This window comes from Aspergillus brunneoviolaceus, assembly GCF_003184695.1.
Source record: "Aspergillus brunneoviolaceus CBS 621.78 unplaced genomic scaffold BO95scaffold_11, whole genome shotgun sequence".
NCBI classification, from domain to species: Eukaryota; Fungi; Ascomycota; class Eurotiomycetes; order Eurotiales; family Aspergillaceae; genus Aspergillus; species Aspergillus brunneoviolaceus.
In genome coordinates, this window is record NW_020290741.1 from 507324 (window position 1) to 526262 (window position 18939).

Below are 18939 nucleotides of genomic sequence, written 5' to 3' on the forward strand. Positions count from 1 at the left end.
GACCATATGGCTCCCAAATCGGGTGTCTTTGGATCCAGTTAAAACTCGATGAAAGATAAAAGTCGATCAATTCGTCCATGAACAATCCTCCTTCCCGCTTCCATCCTACTCTGGTCGCACTTATTCTCTGCCCGCACTACTATAAGATGTTGCGTTGAGCCCTGCTTTCGTACAATGCCTCCCGTTGGCCGGAGGGTGTTGCTTTTCCATTCAACCCCTCAGCCGAGGATACCAAAGATGGGAGATATGATCTCCCGCACACCGCGCCATAAGATAAGTTACGGTGGGTTCAAGTGGCTCCAGTGGATGAACAGCGTGAATGAGAATCCATCAATGGCACAGAGGGGATCTGCCTCGGGACGCAAATCATGGTAGATGCCCCCCTCTCGTAAAGAGTTCTTGATCAACCATGGTTCCCATCGACGGACGGGGAGCGGATCGAGAACCGCTGAACCTAATTGCCCGCATGACATACAGGAAGAAGTCTTTGCGGGCCTGGGAGACGGCGCGGAACCATACTCGATGGTCTCTCACTATCGTCAATCATTAAGCGACGGCCTCTCAACGGCATTTTCCTCCCTTCCCCGCTTGGCCGTCTACGTGGGTATCTCATCCCCCCCCCCCAAAAATAGTGTTGGACTTTTCCCGCAGTGGCTATGTTGCTGCTCAATGCTGACCAAAAGCTAAGGTAAGATTCAGAGTGAAGAAGTGGGCCAGGGGTAAGTAGATGAGGAGGAGGGGGCCGAGAAGCAAGTCCCCTAGTCAGAGAGCACGGATCCTCGGGAGAAGGGCATTGCTTGCCCTGAGAAAAAGCCCGGGGAGAACGAGACCAATGGACGGGGGAAGCGGTAGGGAGAGCATCGTCAGTTCGCCTTCGGTTCCGAGCTTCTTAGAGGAGGAGGCCCCTCTACGGTGGAGGCAGGTAGGATTACCTGGGACGTGCCGGTATTGAGTGTGGGCTCTCCGGTACTAGCTCGTGTACAGTGCTCCGTACAAACGAGCTCGTTATTGAAACGATGACTGAGCCGACGACCCATCTCATCCTTCAACCATGGAATCTGTACGGCAGCTCGGAAAGGTCCAACCTGAATCAGGACTTCAGTCAGAGTAGCAGAAAGGGCGATCTGCACCGTACTTTGTCACGCGAAAACCGTCAGGAGATACGGCGGACGAATGATACGTCGTAGGTCGATTTCATTTCATCTACGGGATGCGTAGACTAGACAAGGGTCGTCATCCTATCACGATGAGCACAGACGGCATGGTTCGGCCACCCAGGCTTTGAAGCAGGCTTGAATCGGTTCCTTCCCTTGACTGGGTAAAGATCCGTCAGCACATGAGGTCGACAAGGAAAGAGAAGAGAGGGAGAAGAGACAGGAAAGTTAGAAAGAGGAAAAGAAGGGAGCTCTGACCTCCCCCCTCCCCCCACGGTCCACTCCTGGTACCCGCAGTGGTCCACCCCGGCCCGGCAACCTAAGCAACATCCATAAGTAAGGTATCCATGTTCATCGTTCAATACAAAACGAGGGATTAATCCAATCTCGATCGATTGATTGATTGGCTGGATGACTGATTTGATTTAATCACGGCGAGGTTGAAACGAATTCAGGAGGAGAACAAACTAGCCAGCCGAGGTCATCGCGATGATGAAGAATCACAAGTTGCTAAGTTACTACTGAGTAATATTGTATTAGTCATGAACAACTGGAGCTGTCATATTGGCACCACTGACAAGGTTCTTCTTTCCTTTGGGAGGGTGGGTGGTTGAACGTGAAGATAGCGATCGGGTATGAATGATTCGAGGGTATCCCGATGGATAGTAATTCCTCCTAGTTCCGGTTTAGTGTTCTGGTCACTGCAAATCATGGCGAGCATGAGAACCTCTAGGCTCTGGGTTCATTTAGTACCTATCATCAACCCGCCACTAATGGAGGCAGGAGATCACTCAAGCCTACCCACCACTCGAGATTTTCTCGAGTTCTTCGAGATAATACACATGTAATAGTAACAATCCCCCAATTTCCCCGAATCTATCGAGTCCATTCCCATCGAATTGGCAGGTCTCCTCTGCAGCGTACACACGAGAAAAAAATTCTACCTAGCCGTACAACCCTCCCTCACTCCCTCTGTATACCCTAGATGGTCTCCACGGCATCCGACATGTCTTTCATGCAAGAGCAGCCTTACCGGGGCTTGCAATAGGACCGAATCGGTACCAGTGGGGAGGCGCAGAGTCCTCCGTGCTGCATCCTTGGTACCTAATCTCTCCAGCCTCTCCAGCCTCTCTAGCCTCTCTAGGCAGTTGGAGAAAGACAGGGGACGGAGCAGGAGAAAAGGCGGGAAAACGTGACTCTGAGCTGCTTGCTGGGTGAGTCCGCCCCGCTTGTTCCGATGAGACCACGAGGGCTGCTGTCAACTGAGGGATCATTATGATGAACTACCAAGCGATTGTATGTAATACATGTTTCTGTATGACTGATCTCAAATGAAACAAATCCCGTATAAGCTCGTACGTACCTTGTCAATTGACTCAGTTCCCATTCTTCCCCACATACATAGTACCTAGGAAAAGGAATCGATGGCTTCAGCAGGTCCATGGAACCGATCTTATTGTTCCAGTTGGTGGTACCCGATGTTGGTCACCTGATTGGCTTCCAGGTTACTGAGTGCTCGAGTGCTTACTCCCCTAACTCCGTCCCATCGGCAAGAAATTACCGTGGTAATTCTGGTCCATTGGCGGGAGGTAATAATTAATTGAGGCAGAAAAAGAAAAGGCACCACTCTAGACTGCGCACGCGCGTATCAAGCAAGCAATGCGACCATACGTCATTCCATCTCACAGTCCATTCGGCTTATGATAGACCATTCCCGAGTGGCTAAAATTCGGCGCAACCGGGGAAGGAGAGTCAAGAAAAGGGGCCTGGATAGGCAGGACAGCCAGCGAGCTCGGAGAAAGAGAGAAGTAGGCAAAGGGAGGCGAAAAAAGGCAGAAAAGGGAAAAGAAGGGCGCTAATTGATATCCCAGGCCGACCTTTGATTGGCTCGATGGGATCTGCTGAGACTCAGGTCTCTGCATGGACAAGGTTGGGAAAAGTGGTGCGACGTCAGGCACCAAATGAGATCGTTGGAGGGCGCCATGATAGCCTTACCGTTCTACAAGGCCAGAGCAGTCGACATCTGTCAGGTACGGAAATCCATTGCAGATGCCGGGAGGCTTCTGCCGTGTTCTTAATCGCATATGTAACGTGTGCCAGGTACTTTGCAGAAGCGAAGTCTCACTGCGACGGCTTGCATTGTTCTTTGCTCGTCTGGCCAGGTTGGGAGGTAGATAGAATCAAGTACTGTTGTATGAGTATTTTTTTTCCGCTTCCATTGCCCGAATCTGTCCGCCCAACCTCCCCGGCGTTATAAGCAGCCACCCACGTCCCAACTGAAGATGCGCGCGATGGGTTCGTTCAAGGGAGGCGATTCAAGCCCGTTGGAACTTGAAACGGAAGTAATCCGAAGTCGCGGGATAAAAAGATGATGACATCAGACAGTCAACTCCGCCGCCGCCGTCGCCGCCGCCGCAGCGGTGAGTTGAGGGAGGAGATCTGAGGGCCAAGGGTGGAGATTTGCGAGATTTCGAGGAAGGGTGCATTGAACTAGTTCCAGTCCAACAAGATTACTGCAGCCGATGTTGCCCAGATTTGACTCAGTAAGAAAACCACCCCTCCTCTCTTCTCTTCCCAAACTGGCAAGGGCAATGCAAGAGCTAAAATCTCGAGCCCGTATTCGCGCATCGTGGGGTCGTCATCACCCTCCAGGCTCTTTCTTTTTGTGTCGGATTCAAGCAATCCGAGCATTTCTCAACTTGTCGGTTTGTAAATTCGACCGCAGAGCAGTTCCTTTGTTTCGCCCTTGCAGGGAAAGGGTGAGAGGTCGGCCAGCCCCAAGCCATGGCGGTTTGTGTGGCGGTATTCGGTCTGGACGACATCGGCGACATCCGCGGTACCCAGGATAAAAATGAAAGGGAAGAGATTGGAACGAATCGACGATGGGGAAGTCAGCAAGAAGCTGTTTGTTGCAAGACTTGGAAAGTATGTACTGTTTGTACAGTACTCTGTAAGCTTGACCAACTGCAGAGGAGGCTATCGGTGACAAATCGGATGAGAGATAGAGGAGGGGAAACAGATAAAAGGATATGCAATCCAATGCAGCCTCCACCAGCCCGGGGGATGGGAAGTCAACGTTTGTCGGTGCTTGATCGGTCAGCTGACCAGCGAAATCTCACCTCAGTTGCAGGCCACATGAGACCATTTGGGTGCAGAACGTGTCTGAAGAAGAGGGGAGGGGAAGAGAAAGAGAGAGAGAGAGAGAGAGAGAGAGCATGGGTTCTCCACCATGCTTTGCCATGCTTTGCCATGCTTTGCTCTCCCTAGTAATTAATTGGATAAATACAGCTTACCTACGGCGGAGCACGAAGTCATTTACTACTCTTCATAGCGAAGGGCAAGCGATCTCGCCACAACAGCCACCCCACTTCCCAAGAGCTCGCATGGAGCACATGGAAGATGACTGCGAAGTACCACAGAGAGAAGAAACACCAAGCTATCCGATGGCGACATGTACTCCGGACTTGGAATTCCCGGGAACTAATAATATCGAGGACATCGTCTTTTCCTGGCGCACTCCCGCAGACCGCTTCTTTCTCGATAGTATATCCTGGTTCCCCAGGATTGTAAACCCTTCCCTGTCCTTCGGGTTCCCACCATCGTGCATAGCACCCTTTGTTTCCAAAGGTACGGAGTACTCTTGTGATCTGTCCAAATGCACTTGAGTAGATCGAAGACAGGACACATGGAGGGGGCAAAAGCGCGCGCAGCCACATTTCTAGAACTCGATCTATATCTTGCATCATTGCTTTGGCTGCGCCCAGCAGAGAGGGAGACACAGAGAACCGCACAAGTGGTGCTGTGAGGGTAGTATAACCAGTGGTAGCAGTAGTAGGTAGGTGGGTAGCATATGGTATCAAGGGAGGTTGAAGCTCATCTCACCTACAACTTCACCCAAAAGAATTAAACAGAGATCAACCATAAAGTAACCACACCACAACCAACACCGCAGATACAACTACCACTACAACATAAAATCCAAGCCCAAGTCCCAGAGCGTTTGTACTACAATGCCCATCCACCATCGCATTTACCCGAACGCAACCTCTAATCTACTAGCATAATCTCATGACAGTTATACATCGACGGGTCCAATGGCACCGACCTTACAAGGCCAACCCATGATTCTCCCTCACCATCATCCCAAAGCCCGAAACCAGATTCAAATGTTGTCACGAGCTTTACAGAACAGTACTAGACTCCGGTAAATACCTTACCAACTTGATTTTCTTTACCATATCAGATCCCAGTCCAGCATCTAACCTAACCTACCCTATCCACCAACTGACTAGCCCCCCCCCCCCCATCTTCCTAGACCACCTGGTAGTTACTCTTAACGCAGTCTCAAGCCCATTGATTGATCATTTAAGTGATTGTCTATTTTTCACTGTGGGTTTTTTTCGGGCCCGGCTGCAAGACGCGAAAGAAAAACCAAAATTGACAATCGAATTGCAACACAAATCAAGGAGGAAAGAGAAACAAACCCACCTACTCTACTCCCTGACTACAGTACTACCTTACTGTACCTCCCCGGCTTGAAAAATGGTATACAAACTCGACCACCAAGTGATCGTTGGGGTCGAACGTAGCGATCCATTTACATGTATAAACTTTTGAATTGGATTCTGGGGCTTATCATCCTAGATCAGGAGGGAGGGATGCACGGAGCATGAGCAGCGGAATAGACCTCCCCCCCCCCTTCAACCTCCACCTCCACCTCCAATCCAAAGCATAAGAGCAGACAGAATGCTTAACTTTCTTTCCCCTCCCTACAATACAGTACATAGAAGATAGTACATCGTAGAAATCTGCAAGATAAACACACTTTTCCGACCCCCAACCCCTCCAATGCCTTCCTTATCTGCCAGGCACAAGATGTATAAGACGCGAAAGTATGCATCCGAAGATACTAGATACCACCCCCAGGTACCCTACCTCCCCTTCCCCTGATTCACGACTATATAGACAGGTTCCGATCCCCACTTGGACATATTTAGACATATTGAATGATACATAGCCTCATTAGCTATAGGATCCGTGCTTTTTTTGGGGGGGGGGGGGAACGGAAGTCGATCACCATATTTACGCATTACGTCGACGGTCCGATCCTCAGCTCCAGGCTCCTCCCCGGTCCTCACGTCCTGGCCTCGTTCAGTCTCGAAAAATGGAGTCTCAGACCCAATCAACGCCCAAAGAAAGAAAAGGGAAATCAAAAGCGTAGTCACTTGCCCTCACGCCTCACGATGAATAAGGTAAAAGATCAAAGCAATCCATCTATCTAGTCATTCCCACAACGGAGAAGTACCAAATTAAAACAATTAAACACCATTGGCGAAAAGAGGGAGAGTAGGTACGATCTAAGGTATAGTAGGCGGACGGACGTGCGTCATATTCACTAGCCGAGCTAGTTGTAGCTAGTGTAGCTAGTAGCTACCTAGTTAATAGGTAGTTGATAGAACTAATACCTCCTTTTTTTGGGGCTTTGCTTTTTTTGATTATATCATTATTAGTAGTATGAATATCCTCATTTCCGAATACAGACTAAAGAGAAAAAAACAAAACTTGGCCTCGAGGTTTAATTTTAGGAACGTCATTTCTCCTCGCTCACCACTGTCAAAGCGGTCCATCCGGGCCGAAATACTGGATGTAACTACACTACAGGACTAAGTAGTTGGTATCTACAGGCTGGGAATAGTCCTCAGGATCGGGGGTCTAGAATCAATGCCCGCCACCATCACAACATGATCACCAGAATCCTCACGAAAAGCACAAGAGGAAAAATGTGAAGTCTAATCAATCAGAGTCTCGTACTAAGCTCCCGAGTGCACGTTTTGGATAGGAAGAACGAAGAGAGTAAAAAAATAGTAGATATATATCGACAGGTCCTAAAGTATTTGCTAATCCCCAAGAAATAAGTAAAATCCTAAAAGAAATTCCAGCTTATGTCCAGTCTTAGATTCTCATCTCTGTCCAGTCCGTCCTTTGACCAAGCGATCAAATCACTCAGACATTCGTCTTCCTAAACCGGGATTGCGTATCAAAAACACTCTATCATCAGGGGCGGCGAAGGGGAAAGAAAAAAAAAACTTCATCCTGACTCATGGTCCGGGCGAAGGTCCCTGACGAGTAGAGAGTTGATTTTCCCCAGGGCGGCGTTTGGCAGACTTCTCCAATGCTGCCCGTGCGCAAATCCGTCTCCTTCCTCCTCCCCCAATCACAATTCCTATGGTCCATCTCACGGAAATCATCTGTCACAAGGGCCGGGCTCTTTCTTGAGGGCGCTTTATACTTAGCGGAGAAACACAAAGCTCTCCCCCTTCCCCCCTCTCCCCCTTAATCCACAGTCGATTTGTGTTGATCATGCTCGAGTGCACGATTCGCCACTGCGCTGCTCCGCTTAAGGGGCGGATCCTCTTCCAGGAGGGTTGACATGGCGTTCGGACTCGATTAGCGCTTGACGATGGACACTGTATTAGAACCACTAAAGTTAGCTTTGGAGATCCCAATATGACGGGTAAAAAGGAGAAGCACGGACCGATATCTTCATCTCCCAACTCGTGTGACAGACCGACACGCTGCGGTTGGTGCTTGACGGAGCGGCCATAGACGATAGCGTGCTTGAACTGGTCCTTGATCGTACGGTGAATAGCATTACACTGGTTTGCGCGTTAGAACGTCCAGACCCCTTCAGAAAGTGTTAATCATGTGGAGAATCCTTACGAAGTCCTCGACCGTGCAGGCGTTGGCTCTTAGAACGACGGGGGCCGTGTAATCCGGCGTCTTGCCCTTGGGCTTGGTGTAGACCCGGCGCAGGTTGAGTTTCTCCCACATCATCTCCAGCAGCTCGTCAACGTTCCATCCGTGTTCAGAGCTAATGGGGCAGGCGTTGGGAATCCGGTACAGAAGGTCCAGCTCCTGGATCGTGATCGCATCGATCTTGTTCAGAGCATACACCACCGGAATGTAGGCGCGACTCTTGGCTTCCAGCACATCAATGAGATCATCGATGGTCGCATCGCATCTGATAGAAATGTCCGCGGAGGAGATCTTGTACTCGCTCATGACGGCTTTGATTTCCTGCGCTGCATCAGCGACTACACTGTATGCCCCCCCAAAAAAGAAGGAGACTTACGTCGTTATCGATATGCGTCAAGGGAACCGTGCTCGTGATGGCAATACCACCCTTGTCCTTCTTCTTGAAAACAATGTTTGGGGGTTGCTTATTGATTCTGATGCCAAACCCTTCCAGTTCGTTCTCGATGATCTTCTTGTCGTGCAGCGGCTTGTTAACGTCCAGCACGATGAAGATCAGGTGGCAGGTCTTGGCCACGGCAATGACCTGACGACCACGACCCTTGCCATCCTTGGCACCCTGAATAATACCAGGGAGATCGAGAATCTGAATCTTCGCACCGTTGTACATGACCTGTCCGGGCACAGTCGTCAAAGTCGTGAATTCGTAAGCGGCAGCTATATCACAAAGTCGTCATTGTCAGCGATTATGTGCCTCGGCCCAGCGCGACCCTCGCTACCGTTATGTAGGGACAAAAAAAAACCAACCTTCCGAGTGCTGCCCCGTCAGTCTGCTCATCAGGGTACTCTTTCCGACGGAGGGGAAACCAATGAAGCCACTACCCCCGAACCATGTCAGCATAAGTCATTCGTCATTCCAACCACAAGTACTTCTTTCGATTCAATGGATAGATAGGACGTACACACTAGCGACACCGGTACGGGCAACATCGAAGCCGGCTGTAAATCATCGTGTCAGTGTCAAGCGCTTCTCTCCACGGGAAGACATGGGAAACACCACGACTACTACTTACCACCACCGCCGCCACCACCTCCTCCGGTCGGAGTCAACAGCTCTCGCTTCAGCTTCGCAAGCTTAGCCTTCAATTGACCTGCACGGTTCTCGTCAGCGCCCGTCCCGAGTTGGCTCCGGGAAACATCATCGCATCCTACCCAAGTGAAAGGCCGTAGCCTTGTTCTTCTGCGTCTTGGCCATCTGGAAGGGGAAACCGGTCAGTGTGCACATCCTGGCGCAGCGCTGTCGTCAAGCGAGGGCAGAGGGGGCGCGAACCTCATCTTCGATTTGTTTGATCTAAACCGAGTACCAAGCGTTAGCAGAATGCACTGGGAGCTAGACGGTTGTCGTTCAGGAAGCGAGATCCTACCTTTTCCACGGTGGTCGACATTTTGGCGGTTGGTTACGAGTTTCACCCCTCGTATGCGGCACAATAGAAAATAAAAAAAGTGTAGAATGAAAAGGAACAAAGTCTATGCTTTTGGTGGAAGTACCCGGTAAACGCCTGGCGCAAATCGACCGCTAATCGGCAGTGGGGTGGTCGACGAGAAAATGAAGCAAAAATCTTGGTGAAGAGGTTGGTTGGTACGTCAGTCGCAAAGAGTCCGACGGTGGTGGAGATACAATCTTTGAAATTGTGCCCGCCACTTCATTCGTCCGTTGGGACGTCACATGGAGGGGTTCCCGCCTCAGGCATCAGAAGGCATCAACCCTAGTTCGAATCGACTACTGAGGTCACTACCTGTTGCTTGATGTTGTTCTACTTTCGTTCTAGCATATCGAACATCATCACATTCTCGAGATTACTACTGGGAGTGACAGATGGGGAACAAATTGTTTTGTAGAAACATAGCTCACTAATTTGAACTCAGACGCAGTCAGACCGATCATTAATATGGAAGTACAGATTGACGCTGATCAATGCCACATAACGATAAGCACAAAACCAACTCCTCATGCAAAGGCATATGACAGTCTGAGACTTTGCACCTGCTTAAGAACTTACACTGCTATCAATGCACATGCATAATTTGACGTGGGGTACTGTACAGATGCCAATGCTTAACAATGATGATCGCGAAGGAACAATATGCATACTGCGAAATGGAGTGATGAAGTAATAGAAAAAGAGCAGAATGTAGCGCAAGTCTGCGAGGATAAGAAGAGGCTAAACTATCATCAACATTGCTAGAACGATGCTTAGGAAAGAATAATCAATCAATCATTAGTTCGTTCGCTTGGAGGCACTTGATCTGAAGTAGTCGATCTGCTGCTCAATATCCGTTCGAAAAGTAAATCTGAATGATCCAAGACTTCGGACCGACGTATTCGAAGCTCTTCGAGGCCGGCTGAAGGGTTCTGTAAATTTCCAATATAAGTACGTCACTCGAAGGAGTTGTAGAAAGGCATCGACCGTAATACCCACCCAGTCCTCCTGGCTTGGCACGCCTTCTGCTGAGGGTAGTAGGTCGTTATCAGAGGGGGAGAGTTCGCCAGGTCGCCGACGGATGGGCGCTGGGGTGACGGGCAGGCTGGGCCGTTCTTGCTCGCTGGGGAAGTCCGTAATCCGCACATCCCTTGCTTCCGTGCTTGAAGAGCCTCCCGTGAGAACCTGAACCCGACCTTTGCGAGTCTGCTGCAGAGAAGATATATAGCGCTGAATTTCTGGGACCTCGTCCCAAGCATTGGAACGAGTATAATGTTCCCATGATTCAGCCGGCTCTTCAGAGGTCCATGTCCAAGTCGTGTCTCGCGTTTGTGACGATGGGCCAGGCTCCCCTTCTGTCGATTCCAGCAGAGACCGCGGGATAGTACTTATCGAGGTTTGGTCGTCTTCGGGAAATACACGGGTCGGTCTGGGAGCATTGTTTTCCCACGGGAACAGTTGCGCAAGCTTTTCTGGCTCAGGTTTCTTGCTAGGCACTTCATAATACATGTTCTTGGGCGCTTCCGGATAGGACGGGGGCGGTTGGAAAAGTTGCCGGTCCTCTGACATGGTATATGTTTTCGTCTCCAAAGCAAAGCCCTCTGGCTTGGTGTTCAGTGGTGGGGGTTCCCTAAAGTATGTTAGTAACAGTTTTAAACAGTGGTGCTCGTCAAACAGACGTACCTTGATGCATCCCATTCGGCTTTCGGAGGCTCAAAGGTTTGTGCTTCTGGCTTGGGTGACGGTGGACCATGTTGCGGATCAGGAAGAGGTTCTGCTGGTTGCTGGTAATGGTGGGCTTGTTCTTGCCACGGCTTTGGCAAGGCCTCTCGTACACTGCCTTCTTGTCTCTGGAAAGCTGGTTCAGTTTGTACAGCAAAGGTGGTCTGATTAGAGTGCGGGTGGATATATGCCGCTACATGCTCTTCTCCACGGACGTATTGCGGAACCGCACTCCGAAAAGGAGGGGGGACGTGTACATGTCTCTCTTGGTGCTCTACCCCGTGGTGACTTTCCCCGTGGTGACTTTCCCCGTGGTGACCTGCCCCATGGTGTCCTGTCTCGTGGTGGGTGTGCTCATGCTGCGCCTCCCAACGATGTGTCTGAGAGTGGGGTGTTTTCTCTTGGTGCTCACCCCCGTGGGTTCTGTCCCCGTGATGTGCTTCTTCCTCTGCTACACCATGCGCACCGTGGTATCCTGACTCATGATAGGATCCACCCGAGTAAGGCATGTCTTGATAAACCGTGTCGTGTCGACCTAGATCATGATGCGGTTCGTCATAATGTGGCTCCTCGTGCTGTCCAGCTGTGTGTTGCTCTGGACCCGGCGATGTACTTCCCTGAGAGGTTCCAGCTCCCGCTGACTCGATAGACTTCTGCTGAGGGACATGTGTATCCGAGCTCTCAGAAGTGCCATAGGATGCATAATGAGAAACCGAGCCAGTATTCTCAGTTGGCACTGCTTGTTGGGGCTCCGAGAAAGGCTCTGTGTCTTGTCCTGGGTGTGATCTCTGCGAGTGCGGCGCATTGGCATGCGCAACCGTAGTTGCAAGATCTTGAGCATATGAATAACGTTGGCCATGTGTCAGCGCCGCCCTCTCTCCCGTCGAGCCTCCCAATTGAGTCTGCGCCGTAAGAAACCTTTTCCCCGTTACATCAACAGGTATCTGTACCAGCATTAGCTGTCAGGACCTTGAGCACGAAACTGAGATACTCACGCTCACAACCGGACGGTAGTGACTATCATACACAGCCCACCAACGTCCGAGCAATTTGTTGTACGGGGACTCCACGGGTTGCACCTGTCGGCCCATATTCCACGGCTTCTGAGCGCCAATGAAATGAATCATGCTGATAGTACTTTGGAAGTGGTTGTAGGCCGGAATGTACTGGTAGTTGGCGCTGGGAGTGCAATTATACGTGAAGCTCAGCCGATGCCAATCACGAAAGTGCATGTTCAGCAACCCTTGATCGGCGCCATCGAAACTGATGCCTCGCTCCGCAAGCGCTCTCAGCGCAAAGTAGTCCTGCAAGTTGGGACGAAGCACCATGACCCCACTGTTGAAGCAATCAGGCCAGCCCACATCTGGAGCGGCCGCGAAGTCGATATCCAACTCCAAAAGCTCATTGGGAGCTCTGACCGCGACAATGTCGCAATCGAGGTAAACAATGCGCTTGAACTGTGTTTGGCGCCATAACTCGATCTTGGTGAAAGTGGCAATAAGATCCGGTCGGTCCATAAGCCAAAGATTTGCCGGGGTCAGGTTGGTCAGCGGATTCACAGGAATTATTTCGTCGTACACAATCTAGGTCAAGGACTCTTTCAGCAACGTTCCAGACGGAGCTATGGACGATCTTTGCATGAAAAGCTCAAAAAGAGAAGAAATGAAATTGATATGTGCGAAACGCATACCTCAAGTTCCTGGATGGTGGCCGGCTGCAAGCTATCAGGAGTGTAGAGCGCAACGAGCTTGGCCTTTGACCCATTGTCGCGCAGGGAATGTGCAAGCACCACGGCACCTATAGGAAAGGAAGATCGGACAATCAGAGAGAACGACCCCAACAGTATGTTAGAATAGAAGGCGCCATGAGAATACCCGGAAGATAATGATCACTCAACAGGAGCTAGAAGTCATAACGGACGATCAGTAAATTGGGTGACGGAAATGGAACGGGGGAAGTACCTCCGTAGTAAGGGAACAAACATACCGTGCAGTACACAGCGCTTTCGGCGAGCGCCATTGCGGCTAGTGGTCAACGCCGCGCAGTCCGTAGAATGGACCAGCAAGGAGGACAAGTATAGCGATAAGAAAAAGCGACCAAATACAACGAGAGCGAAGGTAGAAGAAGGGAAGAAGAAAAGACAAAGAAGCGGAAAAAGGAGCTTGGGGCACGAGATGCACCTTTCGAGGTGCTGCGACCGGGGGGGGGGGTCGTCGTCAGTAAGTCAGTCAACTTAGTTAATCTAAGTTAGTTAGTGGTAGGTACGGTACCGTAGTACGGGTGCGGAGGAGGAGAAGGAGGATAACGAGGATCCCCCTCACTCAAATGAAAGATTGACTGACGTTAGGGAGCGAAAGGAACCAAACCAACCCCGCCCGCCCGCATAGACGAACCTCGAACTGGAACACTCAGGCGGTTTCCCCAATTAGCATGCCGTGCGGGTGCTCTACCACCACGCCATACTCCGTCGAATAGGATCGAATGACAGGACACGAACTGAAATGAGAAATGCGGAATTGAGCGAGTGTAGGATCAAGTAGAAACGATCGAGATCAATTCAAGCTGCACTGGGCGTGCTGAGGATGCGCAAAGACCAGAAGAGACAGACAGACAGGTACGGAGTACGGAGTACGTAGTTGGAGATGGAGAAGACGGACGGACGGGGCGGGAAAGTGGGAAGTGGGAACAGGGAATAATAGACTAGGAACAGCACTAAAGCTCACCTGAGTGCAGTGCGCACTCAGCGCAGCGCAGCCTTAGCTGCACGCGGCCGAGAGTCACTTTCCTCGTTCTCTCACCCTCTCACCCTCTCACCCTCTCACCCTCTCAACCTTTCTCGCTCTCTCTCTTTCTACTATACTACTACTCTCTGAGTTAGTGCCTTCCAACCCCCGCTCACGCCCAGCCCTGACACGGTACCAGTTTGACACCAAGCCCCCTTTAATTGATTCCTAACCATAACAATAATAATAGTCATAATCTTAGATCTCGTTTCCGATCCTGTCAGCGCCAGGAAGAATTTTGTGTAGCACAGACCTAGAACCTCAATCTCGAAATCTCAATTGACTTTCCTTTCCGCACCCCCTTGCAGCACCTTGTTCTTGGTTAGATGCAGGTTTCCCCCGAGTTCGGAAGCTTTCTCGTACGAAGTCCCCGTGCAATTCGTAAAAAATAGACAGATGCGAAGTAACCATGCGGAAGAAGATTCAGACTACACTAGTCTGATTATAGGTGTATAGACCAGAGCCTAGACTAATTTCAGTCTATTTCAGTCAATGCAGTGCCTAGCGACAGATAAGCCAAGCAAACCAGAGGTTCAAAAATCAATCATGGACCCGCTTCAGTATAGGCTGTCGAATTATCCATGTCTATTTGCGAGCAGTCACCACCGCCTTGGGAGAACACTTCTGCAGAACTGCTCCAATATCCTCCTTCTCACCCTTCACAGTCCATTGAATCGCCTTCTCCAAGGCAAGCTGGCCTTGACGCTCCAATGGGGTGAAGTGGCCCAGGCCCGGCACCACGATAACTTGGCTGTCTCGCACCAGGTAGTCTGCAATACCATCCAGGCACAATGCAGGCTCCAAGGCCATGTCGGCCTTTCCCCAAATGACGGTTGCACTAGCTTTCAGGGACCCCTTGGGTCCATCGGCGAACAGACCAGCACCGCTGCTGGTGCGGTGGACCGCCTTCGCGTCTTCGATGCCGTGAAGGTGCGCGATCGTCTCAATTGACTTGTTCCAGCGCGCGAACGCTGTGTTGTCCCGGTAGTAGGCGGTCATATGCTGGAAGGTCAATTGCCCACGGTCTTCTTTTATGAACGCAGGATACGTGTCGCCCTCCGCGGTTTGGGTTTGGCATTCCGCCACGGACGGGCCTACAGTGCTAGCCATGCACTCTGCGGCATCCCGAGAGGAGAACTCCTGTTGACCGTACGATGCGCGGTGTATGAGTTTCAGGAACGAGTAGTTGCCGCCTCGGCCCAGATACCGAACCAGGAACAAGGGCAGTTTCATAGCAAAGATGTATCCGGAGCGGAGCAACTGTCGACCAACAGGCTGCAGAGTCTGGGCCACTTTCCAAAGCGTCGCGCGGGAGTGTATCGGGTCGCGCAGTGCTGTCTTGAGCATCTTAAGGGAGGAAGAAAGTCGGCGGGCAATGTTCGCCCGGGTGAGACCAGGCTACATGCTGTTAGCTCGAATGAAAATGCGACCTATTCAAGGGGGAACGTACAATTGGTCCATTCGTCAGGATAAACCGATCCGCCAGTTGAGGAGCTTCAGACGCCAGTCGGGTTGAAAGCACACATCCCCAGTCATGTCCGACAATAATAACCTTACGCTGCCGCACCGCGGTATCCGTGTCAGCTCCGTACTTGGCCCGAATCGCAATCACGAACTCGGTCAGATTCTCGAGCACTTTCGTTGCTGAGTATCGATCAAGCCGATCGCTACCACCATAGCCGGGCAAGTCGACCGCGACTAGAGTGGCCGCATGTTGAAGAGCGGACGAGGCGAGAAGATGGCGCCAGATGGCCCAGCTATCGGGGAACCCGTGGATAAACACAACCAGCGGCTTCTGTGGGTCGGTGGCGGTCTGCTGTCCGGGGCCGTCATTGCAGACATAGTGGAATTTGAACCCGCTCGGCAGAGTATGGATATGGTGACGGAGGCCTGAGAAGCTCTGTGAAAGGTCCCAGAGTCGATTGCGAGCTGTGATGGAGGCGAAAGCACGCAGTGAGCATCGAGCAAGACGAGAAGTCTCCAAGACGAGGCAGTTATTAGGTGTCACTTACCAATTTGCAGTTCGAGGGTCTCCTTCTCCGTGGTTTTCCTGAAGAAATAGCCTTTGCTTACAGCACGGAATCCATAGAGCCCAAGACTGAAAAGCCCGTAAAGGAAGATCACACTTGATCCCACGAATCCGAGTATCGATGCCATAATGACTGACTGAAGTATGACTTTGGTCTGCCCAGGCGGGCTTCAGATGGAGGGCTGAAACAATTGTTCTACAGCGACTATTCGAACCAAAAGAAAAAGCTCGAGGTAAAGGGGAGAAGGAGACACCGTCCGATGGTAGAAGCAAGTAGATAAGGGTGATCGAAGGAGAAAAAGCTCCGAGGTAACTAATCCAGCAGAAGGAAAAAAAGACCCTACGAGAGCTCCTAATCTTACTACTTCTGTAGTCTAACGGGCACTAAATGAACCACCCGTGGATAGGCGGTTTGGGCAGTGTCCGCCGCTGCCAGTCATGGTGCGCCGTTGACCCGCCGTTGCCCACTTCGAACCCGCCCACATGTAATTTTCAATGGAAAAAGTTGCAATGCACTACGTAATAATCGCCGGCTCCCCCGGGGCTTGTTTCACTCGGGATGCACCACCTTTTTGCATTGCAGAGCGAATAACCCACATATGAAGGGGAAGCTCCATCTACACTGATGAAGTCATTGTATGCTTATATCTCCCGCAGATTGTAAGACAAGCATGAGGGACAGTTCGTTTCTCCGTAGAGACTCTATTTAAAACACTTAGGGATATCATAAGACAGATGGGTACAGTACATCAAAGCATAAAATGACATGAGAGGATCATACTCAAAGGACACACGCATGTTACAGCGAGAACCCCAGACTCTTCCTATTGTCATCGACAAGACGTCCATACCTAAGATCACACCTCAAGGTCAGGAGCTGCCAATGCACACGCAACGAGGGGCGTACTTACTCTAGCAATAATCGGAAGAACCAGACTTCTATGTCGTCCGAGCGAAGAGCTCTATGCGCCCATTCATGGCTGGTTTGAGCGATCTTCGAGGCTATGAGTTTCCCGTCCTCATCTTCGACGAAGTAACGGACAGCTTCCAAATAATCGTCTCCGGTTAACCGCAATGGAACATAATGAAACCAAGGCTTGAGCCATTCATCGTGCCATTCGCGAAAGATTGAGATCTTATATACCAAGCTCTTGCTTCGTAGGAAGGCATAGAAACGGCCGCTAAAGGCATTGCCATCGATGTCGATCAAGTGTCGATAGGCCCAGGCATCCTGCTGGTCAACGGGTTCTGCAACTCCAAAGTATTCCTTTTGCGCTGCGCAGTCTTCCGCGTCACATTGTCCAATGTACGTAAATTGAATGTCGAATAAGTCGTCCAAGGATGATCGATAGATCTCGGTGGGTGTCCACTGGCTATCCTCTTGCTTAGCGAGTACCTTAGCGGTGTCCCGGGCAATGACTTTCCGCACGAACAGCTGCCGATGTTGACGCCGCCAGCCGCCAGCTCGGGAATATCCTCCTGTGGTAGATCCTCTCCAATACATCTTATCCAGTTTCGCTTCCCAATTGACGTCCCGGGCAGCCTCGTAAGGCACCTTGTCTGCATAGTACCAGGGACTTGGATAGAGTATGTCTTGGTAGCTGGAGATTTTGCTCTGGGAAAAGACAGGAAACAGATCATGAACGACCTCGAATGTGTTGGGCCGATCAAAGAACCCGTACGTATACTTTAGAGAAGGGGTGTTGCAGATGTCCGAGAAGGCGGTCGTGTTCGCGATGAATCCTAGCTCGCCCTGAGCGTAGGAGTCAATATTATCCAATGGCTCTTCATCAAGCGACCGGACGGGAGAGTCGACCGGGCATGATGATCGCGAATAACTCCATGTTGACTGATGCGAGAATCGACTGAAACGCGTGGTGCGCACCTCATCGATCCGGTCGCCTTTGTTCATGTCCGCAGGTCGATCGGACCATGCATTCTTCGGCGTCTCAGTTAGGGACGCATCTGGAATAGCATGCTCTCGGGCAGCCGTAACCAGCCGCTGAAGGTCCTCACTCGGGACAATCACTCGTGGTTCGTCATGGGCATTAAACACAAGATCCATGTCGGGTAAGTACTCTGCAAAGCTCTTGATCATTTGCACCGTAGCACTCCGCTGCCATTTCTGTTCATCGGTTCCTCCCTCGGCCAGCGTAACGGTCCCATTCCGGATCAAGACCCCGATCATGGAGTTGTCGAAGCCGAGGGTTTCGCGGGCCCGCCCACGGATAGTCTTCGGGCTCAGGGCCCAGAACGGGAGGAGGGAGTGGTAAATGGTATCATACTCATCGATCAATTGGACCCCCTTGGATTGCGCAAAATGAAACCATTTGTCGAAGTGCGGTGGAGGGTGCATTCCATAGCGGCGGCGGTATTCTTTGACAGCCTGGGACAGAGTTTTGGATTGGCGGGACCGTACTTGGTCCCATTCTTGACCTGCATCCTCGCTTAATGCAGCGATCGGATGCTTCCCTGCAGGCGTCGAGGCTTTGTGATACGTTGATTGCTGAAGAAGCTGCTCGTTTGGCGGGACCTCGGGCCGTTGTAAATTGGCTGATGGACGGGGATCAGGCAAGGGCGAAAAGCTCGATGTGTCTGGAGAGGAATTGGAGCTTCGTACGAAGATTAGAGCGAGTGAAACAAGGATGAAAGTTCCTAGCCAGACTACCAGCCGTTGAGATCGCATTCTGCTGTTAGTATTAGAGGTCGTGCATCGAAGGACGACCTCAGCTTTGGCTGATACCCAGCTGTGGCTTTGTTTATCTATTGTCAACACTGCGGGGAAGTAGATGGCAATTTAGCGCAGTGTCAACACACTTGTTCACAGCTAGATGTTGCCCAATTGAGGTCGTTGAGACACAGTCAAAAGGCGATTTCAGACAGTGAAAGACTATAATAGGTAGGTATACTTTGGAGGAGACTTCAACTCAAGCACAATTAAATGGTAAAGACCAGAAAACGAGCGTTGGCAAGGTATTATGGGAACTAGTAGTACTAAGAGTTGTACTAGGTACAGG

The 18939-nt window shown here is 50.9% G+C and overlaps 5 protein-coding genes across 5 annotated transcripts; all 5 read right to left on the reverse strand.

Annotated features, from left to right (window-relative positions):
• Window positions 1-3619: 3619 nt before the first annotated feature.
• On the reverse strand, window positions 3620-4519 carry BO95DRAFT_28538 (uncharacterized protein). Its single transcript, XM_025581683.1, has 2 exons — window positions 4274-4519; window positions 3620-4200 (listed from the first exon to the last, which is right to left on the reverse strand). The coding sequence occupies exons 1-2, from the start codon at window positions 4403-4405 to the stop codon at window positions 3829-3831; spliced, it is 504 nt and encodes a 167-aa protein (XP_025445663.1). The 5' UTR covers window positions 4406-4519; the 3' UTR covers window positions 3620-3828.
• Window positions 4520-7494: 2975 nt separating this feature from the next.
• On the reverse strand, window positions 7495-9501 carry BO95DRAFT_28587 (GTP-binding protein RBG1). The gene is made up of 10 exons (XM_025581685.1): window positions 9332-9501; window positions 9238-9258; window positions 9120-9162; window positions 8981-9058; window positions 8870-8906; window positions 8715-8785; window positions 8287-8624; window positions 7875-8231; window positions 7690-7810; window positions 7495-7621 (listed from the first exon to the last, which is right to left on the reverse strand). The coding sequence occupies exons 1-10, from the start codon at window positions 9350-9352 to the stop codon at window positions 7602-7604; spliced, it is 1107 nt and encodes a 368-aa protein (XP_025445664.1). The 5' UTR covers window positions 9353-9501; the 3' UTR covers window positions 7495-7601.
• A 284-nt stretch (window positions 9502-9785) lies between these two features.
• On the reverse strand, window positions 9786-13523 carry BO95DRAFT_439875 (glycogenin). The gene is made up of 6 exons (XM_025585821.1): window positions 13097-13523; window positions 12985-13012; window positions 12801-12907; window positions 12106-12693; window positions 11072-12054; window positions 9786-11018 (listed from the first exon to the last, which is right to left on the reverse strand). The coding sequence occupies exons 1-6, from the start codon at window positions 13127-13129 to the stop codon at window positions 10187-10189; spliced, it is 2571 nt and encodes an 856-aa protein (XP_025445665.1). The 5' UTR covers window positions 13130-13523; the 3' UTR covers window positions 9786-10186.
• A 691-nt stretch (window positions 13524-14214) lies between these two features.
• BO95DRAFT_439876 (alpha/beta fold hydrolase) lies at window positions 14215-16236 on the reverse strand. Its single transcript, XM_025585822.1, has 3 exons — window positions 15906-16236; window positions 15344-15822; window positions 14215-15291 (listed from the first exon to the last, which is right to left on the reverse strand). Exons 1-3 carry the CDS (start codon window positions 16048-16050, stop codon window positions 14479-14481), a joined length of 1437 nt encoding a protein of 478 aa, XP_025445666.1. The 5' UTR covers window positions 16051-16236; the 3' UTR covers window positions 14215-14478.
• Window positions 16237-16579: 343 nt separating this feature from the next.
• Window positions 16580-18895, reverse strand: BO95DRAFT_471370 (putative capsule-associated protein CAP1). The gene is made up of 2 exons (XM_025589587.1): window positions 16834-18895; window positions 16580-16773 (listed from the first exon to the last, which is right to left on the reverse strand). The coding sequence occupies exons 1-2, from the start codon at window positions 18606-18608 to the stop codon at window positions 16722-16724; spliced, it is 1827 nt and encodes a 608-aa protein (XP_025445667.1). The 5' UTR covers window positions 18609-18895; the 3' UTR covers window positions 16580-16721.
• Window positions 18896-18939: the final 44 nt, after the last annotated feature.

Excerpts from the sequence above, each read along its gene's own strand:
- BO95DRAFT_471370 (XM_025589587.1), bottom strand. The coding sequence starts at position 18,608 with ATGCGATCTCAACGGCTGGTAGTCTGGCTAGGAACTTTCATCCTTGTT. Across the intron at positions 16,774-16,833 it reads TTCTTCCGATTATTGCTAGA|GTATGGACGTCTTGTCGATG; the intron begins GTAAGTACGCCC and ends GTGTGATCTTAG.
- BO95DRAFT_439876 (XM_025585822.1), bottom strand. The coding sequence starts at position 16,050 with ATGGCATCGATACTCGGATTCGTGGGATCAAGTGTGATCTTCCTTTAC. Across the intron at positions 15,823-15,905 it reads GACCCTCGAACTGCAAATTG|CTCGCAATCGACTCTGGGAC; the intron begins GTAAGTGACACC and ends CCTCCATCACAG. Across the intron at positions 15,292-15,343 it reads TCCTGACGAATGGACCAATT|CCTGGTCTCACCCGGGCGAA; the intron begins GTACGTTCCCCC and ends AACAGCATGTAG.
- BO95DRAFT_28538 (XM_025581683.1), bottom strand. The coding sequence starts at position 4,405 with ATGGCAAAGCATGGCAAAGCATGGTGGAGAACCCATGCTCTCTCTCTC. Across the intron at positions 4,201-4,273 it reads TCATGTGGCCTGCAACTGAG|GCTGCATTGGATTGCATATC; the intron begins GTGAGATTTCGC and ends GGGCTGGTGGAG.
- BO95DRAFT_439875 (XM_025585821.1), bottom strand. The coding sequence starts at position 13,129 with ATGGCGCTCGCCGAAAGCGCTGTGTACTGCACG. Across the intron at positions 12,908-12,984 it reads GAGTGATCATTATCTTCCGG|GTGCCGTGGTGCTTGCACAT; the intron begins GTATTCTCATGG and ends CCTTTCCTATAG. Across the intron at positions 12,694-12,800 it reads CCACCATCCAGGAACTTGAG|ATTGTGTACGACGAAATAAT; the intron begins GTATGCGTTTCG and ends TCCTTGACCTAG.
- BO95DRAFT_28587 (XM_025581685.1), bottom strand. The coding sequence starts at position 9,352 with ATGTCGACCACCGTGGAAAAG. Across the intron at positions 9,163-9,237 it reads TCAAACAAATCGAAGATGAG|ATGGCCAAGACGCAGAAGAA; the intron begins GTTCGCGCCCCC and ends TTCCCCTTCCAG. Across the intron at positions 7,811-7,874 it reads CCTGCACGGTCGAGGACTTC|TGTAATGCTATTCACCGTAC; the intron begins GTAAGGATTCTC and ends CGCGCAAACCAG.